Source organism: Leuresthes tenuis, unplaced genomic scaffold, assembly GCF_036924035.1.
Source record: "Leuresthes tenuis unplaced genomic scaffold, fLeuTen1.0.hap1 SCAF_11, whole genome shotgun sequence".
Lineage (NCBI taxonomy): Eukaryota > Metazoa > Chordata > Actinopteri > Atheriniformes > Atherinopsidae > Leuresthes > Leuresthes tenuis.
In genome coordinates, this window is record NW_027325365.1 from 12,401,510 (window position 1) to 12,418,370 (window position 16,861).

A 16,861-nucleotide genomic window follows, 5' to 3' on the forward strand; every position below is an offset into this window, starting at 1 on the left:
AAGAGTTCAATTCTAACCACAAAAAAAAGGTAAAGGACCAACTGCAAGAGCAGTTATTTCAGCTCTGAACTGGAGTAAATTCCATGGTCTCACATATAGTGAGACTGATTTGATTTTCATACAAAGACAGTTTACTCTAAAATTTATCATGTAGCATAACTGTTAAGCCCTGGTTTAATCTTCTCAAACACATTTGTTGTCATCACTATGGTGAAATCTAGCTAAGTATTGTAGCTAGTGTCACATCACAATTAACAGATTTTTGTTAGTTTTTCCCTATAAACTCATAGCTTGAAAGGATTTTGATAGACTGAATTTTTGGGAAGTCTTGTTTTTGTTTGGTCCTGTATTTGCAAATCTTTGTGCACAAATGCACATATGTGTTGCTGATTCACAGTGGGCGGCAGAGATGCCCTCTTCTTGCCAGCTCACCCAGTGATACTGGCAGACAGTACAGCCTCATGGTGATACAAGCTAAACTCTGGGCTGCCCAATGTAAACACTGGATGACTTTGAGCTAACACAAAATGAGATGAAAACATATTTTCTGTTCCAGTCTTGCACGGAAAACTTTAACTTTTGCTGTTCAAGGTTAAATTGATCAAATTTGCGAAGACAAAGACCTCATGCTTCATCATTCATGCTGAAGTAATGGTGTGCTTTCTAATGTCTCTGAGTAAGAACATATCAACTACTTTAGAGTTTCTGTAATGCACTTTTTTTTTTACAAGTAGACAATGCTATAGATTTTCCCGATGTTAATCGTTGAGTCCAGCATATTCTTGTGTTTTCCTAAGCTGCTGGTTTCAGGTGCCATTTGGAGGCTAATAGACAGCTAGTAGATGTCGATACTCTGGTTAATTTTGGCTCTGATGCTGATCCATTAATGAGAATTTAAGCCCTGGATCATCACGCTTGTGCATTTTTCCTACCAACCACAAGGCTCTCTATTGACAAGTGGCATCAACATCAAATTACCAGAGAAAGGAGGGAGAAGTTATAATGGTGAAAGCAATTTTCTCAGTAGTAGTCTGCTTATGTGAAGTACAGACAACAATCACTCAGTGATAGAAATGAAAGATCTGACAGAGAGCTCAAGAGAGCTGCCATTGGAAATCGGAGAGGGAAAATGCACAACAGATATGAGCAGGAGATACAGAACAGAGAGAACATGAGAGAAACTGATAAAGGAAGGGAAACTGTGTGGAAGAGGAGGAAAGATGTGTGAAGTTTTGTGATGAAGGGGTAGAGAGAGACAGCGATGGGATCAGAAATTAAGCCTGCGGCTTGGTGTGTAAGGATGGACAGTGACTGTGACTGTTTGATCTCTGATTCTGATTTACCACCCATCATAGCTGATCAGACTGAACTGAATCAGTTCTAGTATATGGTTTATGGGTTTGTTACTATTGACCGTCAGCTTGTGGGAACAGTGTTTAATTCTTTCTTATACTTAGGTTTGAGCAAAAAATATTAAAATGGTGGGCATCTGCAAAACAGACATTGTTATTCTCTCCCCAAGTTTGTACATATTTTGGCCATTTTGTTCACTCGTTCACTCACTTCATACTCAACACCAGTTAGGTTTGGTGGCTGTTACTGATTTGTACATTGCATTCAGAAACGCCTACACCTCTTTGCATAAGGTCCCAGAGTTGATGGTGTGTTTAATTTCATAAGACAAGCCAAGAAGTTGAGAGAATTTGGTGTAGAGCAGAACACCAGAAATGTGTTACAGAACAAATCTGCTTTCCTCAAATATCAGAAAATCCTGTTCTAATATGATGCGGGAAGCAGTATTGATTAATTCCTGCACCTGTGCTTGTAGTAGTCAATTCAGCAGGATATCTAAAATGCTCTTGCTGGAACAAACATCATAGAAGAAACATAATTTTTTTTTACATTCTGTTTTTAGTCTTGCTGCTTAGAGATCTTTTGTATAAATTGTCAAATTAAAACAGTATAGCTTGCATTTTGTGTTCTCTGTCACTGAATTCATCAAATGTCCTGGGATTATCCCCTGTCATCTTTTAGATGCGTGCAGTGCATATATTCAATCTTGGTTTTTTCAAGCTCATCCTGCAAGTACACTTTACTCTGTGTAAAATGTACATTTTTACTCAGGGAAATGTACATTTTCTCTGTCAAATAAGCAAAATAACAGAGCAGTCCAAACCTTTGTTCATGAACTGTTACATCATGATTGGTTGTGGCATATTCAGGACAGTGCTCACTCAAAATCTCTATGCATCATGTAGGTATACTGTATGTAATTTGTGGAAAGAAAAGACAGCATAGCAGATAAAGAAAAACAGCAGGTGATCCAACACCCTATAATCATTAAAGTGGCAGAGATATCAATCCCCACTAGTTGTCAGACTGTCTGGAGTTAGTGAAATCTGAGTAAAACTGAAAACAGAGATTTGTAAATTGGACTTATGCCTCTATTTGAAAAGACAAGAGGAGCCTACTTGATGTTGCTCAGTCTACATAACACACCCACTTTAAAAGATAACACCATCATCACCTTGCTAGCAGGGAACTTGAGCAAGTGGTGTTACTGTAACCAAAGTCTAGCTTTACACTGACCTTAATCTAAATATAATCTTACAGGATCCCAGGATTCTTTTTAATGTACCATAAATCAGTGAATGGCTTGATTCACATATTATTCAAATTTGATTGACCAAGAATTTACTGCAGACTCTGCAGAGTCAAGAGAAGAACAAAATGTTAGAGTGGGTCTACACCGTTAACAAGGTAATTACAGCACCTATTGCATGATTTATTGCTAAAGATTTACAATTGTACAGATTGGTTGAGAGAGTGAGCATCGTACAGGATACCAAAAAGACTATATGAAAGTAAAGAACCAAGTCAAAGAAGAAAATACTGAATATACTGAGGAAGGAAATGCTGTTATGGAGTAACAACATTACTTGTGATTCCCTGTTCTTACCAATGCCACGTTAATAGAAATAGCTTCTTTCCATCTGGAGCAGAAAACATAAATATATACATATATAAAGCTATTTCAGACTGCATTAAATAACATCAAATCATACCCAACATTCTGTGCTAAAAAAATCCCTGAATTCTATCATAGTCCTTGTATCTACATACTTGTCAAATATTTATATAAGGGAGAAATCTGCATACCTAAGAGACAGAGATGCTTTGATGTGACAGGCTTTATGCTCATGCAACCAAATGCACAAATAATCCTGTGATTGTGAGCATTCAGCTAAATCTGTTGCAAGATGTGTGAATCTTTGCATTTCTAAATCAAAAGATTGTCATTACGATTCCTAACACCCATCCTCATTTGATCTAAATATTTGGAGGAGGAATGGAGCAGAACAAAGAACTGGCAAAATGTTTCCTCCACACACTCAATTACTAAACGCTGTGCTGTGGAGGAAAACATTTGTGCTGCAGAGGCTTCATAAATATTGGATGTGGCCCCTGCCTGCCCGCCCGCCTGCTTCTCTGTGCCTGCCTTATTGCTTGAATGCATGCTGAGAGAGGTGAGTGCTGGTTGTCTGACTCTTTCACTTTTAGTTACATAATGCCTGACCTCACCCACTGCAGTGAGGCAGGAGTTGGGATTCCCTCTTGTACTTGGAAGCTAGCAGTTGGCAGAAGGGAGGAGTGTGAGGAGGGGGAAGGGAGAGCACCATGCAGCATGAAGTGGTTATTAATGGGTGGTTATTAATGATTCTTCACAGAAAAAGAGTAAAGGGCAGATTTATTTAAGCTGCAGATGACACTGACATTATCCTAAAAAAAAGAACATGTTTAGCAATTGGAATCAGATGCTTGTAGATAAGAGATCTGTATAAATAAGAGTGCATGATTCACAGGGCTGGAGATGATATGGTGAGTGTCTTAGTCAGGCATGTGAAATGAGTAGTACACCGAGTGTTTTCTCAAGTCCTAGGGGATCGATTTGGCTTTGAAGGTCTGAGATTTCAATACGGTGTGGTTGAATTTACTGAAACAAATCCAGCTGGAAAAGCCAACGTGTAAATGACACAAAAACTACGTCGAATTTTTAAAATGCGCTACAGTTACATAATACTCCATGCTGGTTATTTGGACGTGTTTAATTGTTCCAATTAAAAGGATTTCAAAGTTGTAAAACCAACTTTTGCCAATGACTGTAGGAGTGGATTAAATTAATTTGTGTAGAAATGTGGATTCAAGCCGTTAAGCTTTAAACAACTGACTTCGTATTGAGGTTGGTGGGTCTGAAACTTAATTTCATAATATGACTCTGATGTGTAATTTCTAAAAAAAAAATCACATTTGAAATGGGATTTAAAAAAAGTAAAACAGAGAGAGCAACATACAAAACAGTGATTCCTAAGAATAATCTTTCAAATTACAACAATATATGTCATGTTTAAATGGGTTTAGATTATTCTCTTACTAATATGTTGTTTTATAACATTGTGAACAGTTATATATAATTCTATATGTCTCATTTGGACAACATCCATTCAGTATAATGTCACTAAAACCTACTAAACATATTTCTATAGGGCAGATTTGATGTAAATTTTCCAAAAATGGTAACATCTGGTAACCTCTCATAGATGCTTAGACCAGAGCTTAAGATTTAAAGCTAAAGTGTGCTGTATGCTAAAGTGCATATACTGTATGATAATAGCTCAAAGGATATTAGGTCCAGATGTATGGCAGGCTTATGACAGATATGTGTTTAATACATTAGTACCAAATTTTGCAAATGTTTTTGAAACCGTACAAAGGGCTTTTAGTAATGGATTTTACATCAGCTTTTGTGTAATTTGTGTTGCCTTGTGGTCTAAATCTGTTATCTAATACAGACAAAACACAGTGTATTAGAGGCCATAGCATGCTTGGATGGTTTTAAGTAAAAATAAAAAATAAAAACAGATAAATCAGCAAATGTGAATTAGTAGTTTGACAGATTATATAGCACTTTCAGTGTTTGTAGAGTCATCACAGTAAAATGGTCAAACCTGGCCTATCCTCCCTTAGTGGAAAAAACCCAGATGTACCAACAATTGCAAACAAGGGAGATGGATGGATAAACAAAAGTTTTACTCTCTCTAAGCGTACACTCTTAATGAATAAGGGTGCTAACTCTTTGACAATATGAGTAAAGGTGCAGTAAACAGCAATTAACAATCAATTAAATTTAATCAATTAAGTCCTCTGTGTGACCACCCACAGAAGCAGATTTACTAACTAGGCAAATTAGCATGTGGTCGTAAATCAGAAACAGCACCGATCAGAGGTCAGCTCTACATGTGACATTTTAAAGTTACACTGATCCATCATTACAGGCACAATACGCTAATGTCATTAATGACCAAAGTCAACGACCAAAGAGCAACGCAAATTGGCATAGAGTCACAGACAACTAGACCTGCTGATAATCAGGAACTGGTAATTATCACATAGGCACAGCTTGTAGCTACATAACAGGCCAATAAAGCATGAGCCTGCTTACATGTTCATTAAAGATGTCATAAGACTTAACTGCTGTTGAAGGCCTCATTAAACCAAGCCTGTTAAACCAACAGTTGTCTGTCGGCACATCTGTCACCCCTTTCTTTACAGTTTGTAATGTCCCATCAGCACTGTCAGACTTTTTTCTGTCGTTGTTGTTGGCTGACTGAACATGTTGAATCAACATTGCCCCGATGTGAAAAATCTCTCTGATTGGCTGTTCACCATAGTGAAGAGGTTCATGAGAAGGGAAGCGGCAGTGATGATATCAAATGACTAACTCAACATGTCACACACAATCTATTCTCATTCGTCATCCTCTTCTCCACAAAGCAGGCAACACTTTTCACATCAAACATGAACGGGGCACGTGAAGAGAACGGAAGACCAACCGATAACCATGACTCAAGCAAGACCAGCATACGTATGACATTAACAAATTACAAAAAGCAATTGCTGCTTTGCTTCTCTTTTTTTTAATCTACTTTTAGTCTTCGGTTTCCCTTATTGACTAACGTATGTACTACCGCCAGAGAGAGAGAGAGTTATGAAAGAGTTATGTCTTTTTGCAGTAGAGTAGCTAGCTGGCAGTTGTTCTCTGCAGTGTGTTCAGTGGTTACTTTTTAGCCTTGAAATTGGTGACATGAGGAGTACTCAGGGACAGCACAAATTAAAATATGCAAGCAGACACAGCTACAGTATTTATGGTTAATCAATTCAAACAAAACAAAGACATTTTAAGGAAAGGAGAGCAAAAGGAGGTGTGTAAAAAGCTTTTGTATAGCAGATACAGCATGACAAATGACTTTACACAAGTGTTGAATAGCCCCACACTTGTCCTACCACTGGTGTGCAACACCTGTGCTTCCTTGCAGTAACTGTAATGGAAATGTTGAGACATGTTGTTTTTTTGGGTGAATAATGGGACTGTTTTGGATTAACCTTTGAAGGTATTTTCAAATGATTTCACAGTTATTGAACAGGTTGCCATGAATTTCAAACTTCATACTGACATGAAACAGCTTTGGTGATTCCCTGTCATTCTATAGAGAGAGTCAATATGAAATGACATGCCACAAAGGTTACCAGCTGTATCTTAACCAGGGACACTGTGATCACACAGCATCTCTATCAAGAGCTGCTACATCATTTCATGAGGTGTGAGAACATTCAGTGCATAATGAGACAATATTATCATCAGAGTTCTTGATTTCTCGGTTGATATCTGATGTCTTTAACCCGGCCTAATTTAAACTGAGAACGGATTTCACTTGTTTAAGGAAAAATGAGACCAACATGAGTTTGTGAAAACTTAAGTAACTTGATAAGTCGCAGCTAGGTGCTGCTAATGAAAGGCACTTTATTAATTGATCACCATCAAGTGTGAACACCTTTACAAAAACTGAAGCTTTGGCAGTTTGTTGGACTTGAGTTTCTGTGTGATAACACTATGCCAAGGAGGAAAGACATCAACAATGATCTTAGGGAAGCAGTTGTCTGGAAAGGGTTATAAGGTCATTTCCAAACAAACTGAAGTCCATCCTTCTACAGTGAGAAAGATTATTCACAAATGTAAAAGATTCAAGAGAGTGGTCAATCTTCAGGTGTGGATGTTCAAACAAGGTCAGAAAAAAAACTAAAAAAAACTAAGAGCTACATCTCAGTCTTTACAGGTCTTAGTCAGCTTGTTAAATGTTAAAGTTAATGACAGCACAATTAGAAAATCACTGAACAAGTAAAAACTTTTGGAAGGGTTGCCGAAGTAACCACTTCTCTCTAAAAGGAACATGGCAATACAGCTTAGGTTTGTATAGTTGCATCTGAACAAACCACAAGACTTCTGGAACAAGCAATGATTTGGCAATGTTTTGCAGCCTAAGAACCTGTACACCTTGCACACATCGAGTTAACCATGAACCCCCCAGTTTACCAAAAGAAGAAGGGGACTTGTCTGACAGCTGAAGTTTGGCTGAATTTGAGTCATGCAACAGGACAATGATCCTAAACACAGCTGCAAATCTACAACAGAATGCCTGTAAAAGAAAAGTATCAAGGTCTTGCAACAACTCAGTCAAAGTCCAGACCTCAACCTGACTTAAATACTGATGTGGTACCTTAAGAAAGCTGTGCATAAACACATGTCTGCAAACCTCAGTGAGAACTGAAGCATTGTTGTAGAGAGGAGTGGGCCAATATTTCTCAACAACAATGTGAGAGACTGATAAGTAAACATGCATGAAACCGTTACCTTAAGTTATTGCTGATAAAGGTGATTCTACAAGCTATTGAATGGTGGGGTGTAAACTATCTTTGGCATAGTTTTTGTTAAATTAATAATGAAACAGTATAGCATTTCAGGTGTTGTTCATCTGATGTTGCATCTACCTAATGTTAAGACCTGGCAATAACCAGATATGTTTTCAAAAAGTCCTTACCTGATGTGTAGAATCTTTGAATTGAAAAAGGAACCTTCCTTTTCTTATTTTCTCTTTCAAATGACTGACTTTAAAGTCAGTGTTTCAACCTTATTATTTTAAATTCAGAGTGACATTCTGGAAATCAATGCCTATGCAAAAATAGTGTCCCAAATCAGTGTTTCTATGTCATTCAAGGTTAATGGAGCTCTTAGCTCTGATAAACAATCAAACTAAAGCCTGAAGACTAAACACTCTCCAGCTACAGTTTAACTCTAATGCAGAAGCACTGATGTTCGATGCTATTTGTGGTGGATGTTATCAATGTGCATTCTCTGGGCACTGTGTCTTACCCATCTTTTCTGCTTGTTCCTCTTGCTTTGATTTGCTGGCTGCTCTGATAAGCAGAGGTGTGAGGCACTTTCTGCTCGGAGTAATCTGTTCAGAATGAAGCTCCTGATTTTCTGTGCCAACCAGAGGCACATGAGGAGGATGATGGAAGAGAGGTTGTTAGAGGGACAAATAGCAGCCAACTCTATTTGGATTCTGTGCTATCAGAGGGCACTGAGGTGTTGAGGGAGAGAGATGCCTCCACATCCAGGGTTAGCAGTGCATTTCATTCAATTTCATCAGTTCTGTGACCTGACCTTTTTTTTTCATGAGCCGAGGACCGGCAGAATGTTAGCTTCAGATTGCAGCAATTTAATTTTTTAGGTTTAATTTGTTATTCACGTAAAATTTGAGACATATATAATGGCTCGATGCACTGGTTTTTACACAGTAACTAAGCATAACTCATTTTGGCTGCTTTCTCCTCAGATGGTCTAAGCACAACACTAGCTGATGTTTTTTTAATCGAACTGTTTAGCCTCTCTCGCTATATCCTTGTCTCCACTTTATACCATTTAATCATGGTATGTCTCCAGGGCTTAGAGCCATGTAGCTCAGCATTAGTTTTAGTCAAGGGTAGGGACCTACAAGATTACATTGTTTTAAGGATTCAAATCTATTTTTTGAATTTAGTTTATTTTAAGATAGACCTCTTCTTGGTTACACTTAATTTCCATTCCCCTTTCATTTGCACATAACAAGCAAATAGACAGTCACGAATAAATAATTCCATAATTGCCCAACAGATGAAGAAGAAGACTGAGAAAGAGCAGTGGAGGATAAGTAAATGAGAGTTGGAGCTATCCCTCGTGGGAGGTTTCTGCGCCAGCTTGTCAATTAAATTCAATGGTCTCTGTCTTCTTCCGAAGGTTGTGAAAGCTTCAACATTTCTGGGAAGCTGCATTTAACTGTTGTACATTAAATTGGGTCCAAATGCAAAGAGCCCATGATTCCAGCTTTGCTCGAACATGGAAGATTGTTTTCTGTACAACATTATTATTATTTTTTCCTGATGGAATATAAACACATACAATAAATGTGGATGTCAAACAGCATCTTCTTTATATCATACCCATGAGAATGTCGAATGAAAATGTATTTATTGTTTGCTTGTTATAACTTTATATTCTAATGATTCATCTGCCTCAGTTAATGAATCATTATGGAGTAATTTAGTAAGCATTAATAAAGTCAACAAATAAAAGTGGCTTCAAACAACCCAGTTGGAGTAAAATGTTTACATCATAAGTTTTAGGAAACCATGGATACAAATAATCTGTTTCTAAGGAAAAACTCTGACAGTGCGCAGTCTTGTCCTGCATGTGTGTGTGGTACAAACCAGCAAAAACTTCCCATTTGTAGATTTGAGGGGTGGTGATGGATTATCTTCATCCAGGAGAACCAGGTTTGACTCCAGGTGCTCCTCTCTTGATCCAACTGGGTTAGGGTTAGGAGAAAGTCATAAAGGAGAAAACCCATCTTTAAGCTTTGCTTGCTCCTCCATGCTGAGAGAAAGTTTTCTGACCTTTCAAGTTTTCCACTTTATATATTTCATATAAGTGAATTTAACTTTTTTCCTCACAAGCCATCGTGCGATGGCTTTTTAGACCATTAATGTGTCGGGAATAAAAAACTCAAATATCCCATGTACATAAGTTCTGGTGCATCCAACAAGTGTTGCAGTCTACACCATATAGGTTGTTTGCTTATATCCTTAAACACAGCCTATAATGTCCAGTAAGTGTCATCCCTTTAAGTTGCACAAGGGAACTACAACTCTACTGAGCATTTCCACATTGGAGTAGACACTATTGTCAAGTTGTTCATTTAAGAAACCTCAAAATCCTCATAATGATGAGGGATAGATGGTACTGCTATGTACAGCACTTTGAACAATACACCTTTGGGTGGTGTGAGATTAAGGCCACCATATGGTTGGGGCTAAAATACATTATTTTTACAATACAGTGCTAACCTGCATGAATGCCTTGCTTACCAGTCAATACAACAAGTTGCAACAATATAGCCAACCTCTTCCAGTTTGGCTATATTAGATAATATAACTCAGCTAGAGTTAGAAATCAAAACTACAAGGTTAGACTTGAAAATCAATGAAGGTTAAAGTTAGAATAATTATTTTTGATGCGACCATATTGCTGTTGCGCTCACTACCACTAGAGATAGGATATTCTTCAGAAACAAGGTCAGATTAGGTTGTATCTGCCTGCATGGACAAAAGAATGATGGGCACATTTTTTGGAGATGGAAGAACCTAATAGAAGAACAACCATCAGTGCAGCAGTCCCCCAATCAGACATTTATGGTAGAGACAGATGCTATTCCTGACCAAATAGCACATGACAGACCATGAAAGACAAAGCCCTCCTATCTGATGATAAAATATTCAACAATTTGGCCACAGGTCCCAAAGGTGTGTGTGGAGAAAAACAGGCCTCAGTTCTTTTATTGCATCCCTACAGTCAAACACAGTAAAGTCAATGTCTTAGTCTTTTTTTGCAGCAAAAGCTTTGAGATTAGTTGGCCTAGAGGGAAATATGGATACCAAAAAAGATCATTTCTAAGTAAAAATCTTTTTCAGAAGTAAGTCTTTTCCAAGAAAATACTGGATAAAAAGATGCAGAAAAATTCAGTTAAAGATCTGAGTGATCCAGCCCATCTGTACCTGAGCCCATTTCTGCATGATCTGTTCTGGAAGTCTAGGTTCTGCCTTTGCTGACAAAGTTGAGGTAACCAGGTGCTGATGGCATGCCCAAGGCTGTTTTTAGACTAAAGGCAAATCAAGTTTCTGTCTCAAATCACATCTTTGCAAGTCGCAACAAAATTCTGCCCTGAATGCTCAGAATTTTATGTATGTCAGCATGAGTGAAGGAGACAAATCCTTTTTGATTGGACAGAGTTGTAAAAACAAGACATATCTGAGGAAATCTGGGCTAAACTGCATTTCAAATATGCTTTTTTATTGAACTTGCTTAATTAATTCAATAAAATAAAAATAAAATAAATCGGTTTTGGCTGACATGAAGGGTCTGGATATTTATTGTAGACGTTTTTAAAAACGCAGTCCAATTATTCTTTTAAGCCTTTGTGGATATTTATATGTGAATGTATGAGAAAAAGAAAAATAATCACCAAATCAATTTCAAGCTAACTCTAAAACACAACAATATGTGAAATACTCAAAAAGGTCTGAAAACTGTGGGAATGCATAACAAAAAAAAGAAAAAAAGGTAATTTTGTGTGGCTTGCCATTAAATTTTCCATTTGAAGTAAATTGTTGTGACATTCATGTCTTTATGTAAGGAAAGTTGCACTGAAAATGAAACAAAGTGACATTAAAGTTGCAAAAGAGATGACAAAGACACACAGAAAAGGAGAATGTGCGCACATAAGAGAAAAGAAGGCGCACAGTCTGTGCTGGCAATGATAAAGGGTAATGAATGAGTGCATTCACAGGTACACAGTGCTCACATATATCACAGCTCTGTCAGCTCCGTCTGACTCGTGACAGAATATTTCAACCCGATCTCCCTCGAAATCTCAGATCGTGGTGTGCTTGGCCCATGCAGCTGTCTCTGTGTATGGGCTTTAGACGCAGAAATGATTTTTGCTTGCTCTTTTTGGGGTGGTCCATAAAGACTCATTAGTGTGACCAATGAAGGGCAGAATAACTGACTGATTAGTGAATGAGAGAAAGAGGGAAAAGGAGAAAAAGATACCACAGAGGAAAAAAGGCTTCTCTTCTTCACATCATCATCTATGAACAAGGCTGGCAGCCTCCTCTAATGAATTGGACTGTCTCATACTAATGAATGGAGTCTAGAGATGGGCAAAAGGAAATGAAGAGAGTAGTGGGATGTCAAACTACATGAACGATGAAGTAACTCATAAGAAGGCCTATATTACAGGGGCCTATTAGTTCGCCTGTCACTGCTGGCAATGGGCGTAATGAATATAGTTTCAGAGGAGCAGGCCGGTGCTTACATTAACACAAAGATGACAGTCGTAAAAACCAGCAGCAGTCTTTTTTGGTTTCTGAATACTAGTTATCTTCTAAGTTATCTTTACACTCACATAAAGATTTAATTTACCAGGATCTGAGTTTCAATGTCGTTGGTCAAAAACCTGTTCTACCTCTTTTTTTAATAGTTTTAGTGGTGTATGAAGGTCTCTGTTCTAACCACACATTAGTGGCACTCTGCATAGAAGATTAAAATTTACTTACCACTGACTTTTTTTTTAAGTTACTTTGTCAAAAACTAAATTTTTCTGGACGATTTACTATGGAATGGATCAGAAGATGCAATTCAGAGACATGAAATTATATGTAAAGATATAGCATTTTTTTAATCAACGGCAAAACTAGTAAAATCAAGACAAACATATAATAAAGTTTTTATAAAACTAATTAAGAATATTTGGTGAAACAAATGTGGTAGAAAGAACTTAACCTACAAAAGTAACCCATCTAACTTTGTCATCTCTGCCGTAAAACTCCACTGTTGTTGAAAAACAAAGAAATCATTGACTGTACACTGTACAGAAGTTGGAGGTAACCGTCTTTATGCTCGTTAGACTTCTCTAGAGCCTTGTGGTATCACACTTTTAAATGCTGCAACAGGGTGTGAAAAGTGGCTGGTGGTTCTGGCTGAGGACTCGCAGACGCTTTTCATACTAATACAACTGTGACATGTCAATCACAAGATTGCCCTTACCTAAATGTTACCCTACCTTATCACCTGTTTTACACTAAACTGCATAATATACAAAGCAAAGATCATACTGTATTGAGGTAGACTCCAAAGTATGTTTTAGAGTATAAACTCACTATGAAAAGGAAAAAAAAAAAGAAAAGTCCTACCAATGACAGCTATTCATTCGATCACTCTCTCTCTCCTCACAAACAAGATTGCAATTTTTTTTTTGTTCTTAGCCTGAAGTTTCCCTCATTAAAAGGGGGAAAAAAAGGCTGTCATGTCTTGTCGTGCCTTGGAACATGATTTATTACCTGGGAAGAAAATATTTGAAATTTTACTGAACCTATGCTTGTGTTTGGTTGGAAATCAGAGAAACATACATAAATCATCAACTTTTCTGCAAGGTTTGCTCTTCTTCTTGAAGGTTTTGTTGAGTTCAAAGTTTCAAGTTCAAAGGTTCAAACCTTGGCAAAAGAGATCAGCTGTAACCAGTGATGATTCATAAATTAGGACATTGTCCTGTTTTTTAAAAACTTTATAAACACACCCAGAGATGATGTCATTCTTTGGTCTAGAGTTCAACCAGAGTCATAATATAATATGTAATACCTTGCTTAGAGGCCGAATATCAAATTGTTTTCATAAAGATCACCAGAACACCAATCAGATCGAGTGAATTTACATAATGAGACCATTATTACTTGTGGGAAACCATTTATTAGCCATTATTTTGTATTTGATGAAAGAAATCAATGCATTTCGAATAAAATTCTACTTCCACATCAGCTTCATGTCTCAGAACCCCCAGCTATGTCCCTCTTTTACATGTAGTCCACACTTGAAATGAAAGAAAACCAGATAGGTTTGTTCCAGCTGAGAATATATTTTTTTCAAAGGGGTATTAAAGAGATAACTCAGTCAAATCAGCATAAAAATCAAACAAATCAAACACGGTGAAAAGCAGAGCAGAGCAATTTCAAGGTATCAATTTCTTTGTCATGTATAAAATCAAATAGATTTATTAGACAGAATGAACCCTGTAGGCCTGTCCAGCAGAAATCTGAGACAATTAAATGCATTCTATCTCTCTGGGAAACACTGGCGTCCACCAATAGGAAAAATGCCACGAGTGAGTTCATCTTCAGTTTCTCAAGAGGAAAGCCATAGATCAGTCCCTCTTCACAACACCTATCATTGCAGATCTTGCCAACCAAACTGATTGCTACTAACAAGCCAGCCTTGTCTATGACTGTGATGGTTGGTCAGTGTAATGTATAAGCAATCACACAAAGAAGGAAATCTGACACATTTTAAAAGTATATCTTAATATAAACATTTTATTCAGTGCATTTTGTGTATACAACAAATAATAAACAACTGGAAGTTATCAGACAGCTGCAGTGTCTGTATATGTTGTTTTAGCAGATTTAGTTTGGTAGTTTGGAACACGTGATCCAACATGGGTTAATACACATAGCCTACATCATGCAGCTCTAGTCCAGTATTTCCCTGCTTTCTCCCATGCAACAGATAGGTTCACTTAATACAAACCACCTCCAGAGGAAACCGAGAAAAGAAAGTCTCCCAAAGCATGTACCAATATTAAGTTATGTAGCTGAAGGAAGGAGTACTTAGCCCACGAAAGGTTCCTTTTTGTACATAGTTGTGTACATGCCCTGTGCGAGAAAGGGAAGATGTTAATTTTTCAATTTTTTTGTCTTTTTTTCACCTTTACAAATATGACAAGTCCTATAAAATGTTAAGCCACCTAAAAGTCCACAGTATTCTTTTTTTTTATATAGAAAATAGTGTCACCACAATAAGTTACTCAAACACATAACAAGCATCCTGGGAAGGGGTTTCCACCATATCCCTATGGTGAGCTATATCAGTCAATAGAAGTCGACAAAAGAAGGATGGCTTGGGGATTGGAGCATGACACAAGCACAGAGGGAGGAAACAGATCACGAGGACAAGAATTAGAGACATTGTGACACAGTGATAACAGAAGGGAATGGGAACACTGAATAGTCGTTTCATACCTCCATCATTGAGCATGTCAGTCAAAAGCACAACATCAAGCCCGCTGCCAACATGCCTAAAATCAGTTTCTTCATTCATTATTCTTTTTTTCCACAAAACCTTTGCTTTCCCTTGTCAAAAATGTACAATGAAAAAAAAATCCAACTTTGCCTTTATGTTGGCTTGGTTTTCAGCAGCTTAAAGGGACACTCTTATAGTCTGTCTTTGGTTTGCTGGAACCCATCTCAGTAATGAACAAAAAAACTGTATAGATATTAAATAAACCATGGCAAGGGCAGACAACAAGAGGGAACAAAAGCAAAACTAGTTATCAAACAAACAGCTAATTCAGAAAATTAGCAAGAAACAAATTGCAGCTGTGGCATCTTTGAAATGAAAAAAAAAGAAAGAAATTGCAAGAGTGCCACACTGTCCCTTATACTTCAGGTCAGTTGAACATAGGCTTTATTTTCCCATGCTAGAGAGCTCAGTCTCTGAGCGTGTGCACTAGGACGCAGGAGAGCTACCATCTGGCTGGTCAGTAGCACTAGGCTCCACCATACCAGGGAGTTTATAGGCTTTTTATTCACAGAAGCAAGGATGAGACAGAAAGAGCCTTTACTGTTCCACTGCAGCCGTGTGGATCAGCACCATTAATGGCTGCCCTGAACACCTGCATATCTAGCATCCAGTCCCTGTCTGACAGATGTGCGAGTGCTTAGTGCATGACCTAGGAAAAGATAATGAAATTAAGTAACAAGACAATAAGATAAAGATGAGCTAAATGGTATATGATCATCACCAAAAGAGAGTGACCAAGCTAAGAAATAAATCTCAAGGGCAAAAAAAAAATAAAAAGTTGTCATTTGACAATGATCTATGTATTAAGTTTCTTTTTATAGATGTTGTTTTGATGATGGCTGATTATGATGGTACCTAACCCTTTTTAGTGATGGCATCTGGGCGTTTATATGTGAATTAATGTTGTAGCCAGTCCTGAACCGCTGATAGGAGAAACAAGTCTGCTTGGATTCACGCTCTGCAAGAGGTAAGGTTTCATGGTTCGGCCCCAGGCCTGCGTTTGGCTACTGGGCTACGTCGACTCATTCTGGCTCACGGCTTTGCCACCGTTGAGGACAGCTGAGGCACTCCGACTCTTGGTGGGTGTGCCGCTGCCAGAGCGGGAAAACTCTGTCAAGTCATGGACAGATGGCTCTCTGTACATTGCCACTGTGGAAACACAAGATTAGTGTGAATCAGATACACAATATATTCATGTATTATACAAGCAAAAAAGTCAAACAGGAACAGTTATCTATAGCATATATGCAGCAATACAAACAGTTAAGTTTAAGTCCCATCTGTTTTGGTGTTGAGTATGGATATGGATTGTAAAAGATGAGATTTCATGCTTGAAGCTCTACATTTACAACAGGAAAGGGATCAACTTATATCTATAACAGCAGTCGAGAAAATGTCCACCACATATCATCTGGCAAAGCTTTTTGCTTTAACCACACTGAGGGGCCATGCACGACATTTCTTCTTTATTGTGTTTTTCATCACTTTGCATCAATGACTCCTCTCTGCTCTTCAGAGTTATCCCATCATAAAGTATCTTCTCAAAAAGAAAAAAAGAATCTTGGTCATTACTTTATTATACTCTTCTCCTGACTTTGTAAACTTTCAAAAGCCACATGGTAGGTCTCAGGCAGCTGAATCTGGATCCATCTAAAAATGACAAGCTGGTTTGTCTGAGCAAGCTCTTCAGCATTTTTCATCCTAATTCTTTAGCTCATTGTAGTTCCTACTGTATCCCAC

At 37.7% G+C, this 16,861-nt stretch overlaps 2 protein-coding genes across 5 annotated transcripts in view; one reads left to right on the forward strand and one right to left on the reverse strand.

Annotated features, from left to right (window-relative positions):
* Positions 1–2,455: 2,455 nt before the first annotated feature.
* The window catches only part of f9a (coagulation factor IXa), a 123,486-nt gene continuing 109,080 nt past the window's right edge, over positions 2,456–16,861 (forward strand). Inside the window, exon 1 of the mRNA XM_072395503.1 lies at positions 2,456–2,459. The gene's annotated coding sequence lies outside the window, so the exon portion shown is untranslated. The remainder of the gene's footprint in view (positions 2,460–16,861) is intronic.
* fgf13a (fibroblast growth factor 13a) overlaps positions 14,803–16,861 on the reverse strand; it is a 93,959-nt gene continuing 91,900 nt past the window's right edge. For all 4 annotated transcript variants that reach the window (XM_072395506.1, XM_072395504.1, XM_072395507.1 and 1 more), the window contains one exon: positions 14,803–16,270. In XM_072395506.1, the coding sequence (XP_072251607.1) occupies positions 16,134–16,270 (137 nt within the window). In that variant the 3' untranslated portion in view covers positions 14,803–16,133. The remainder of the gene's footprint in view (positions 16,271–16,861) is intronic.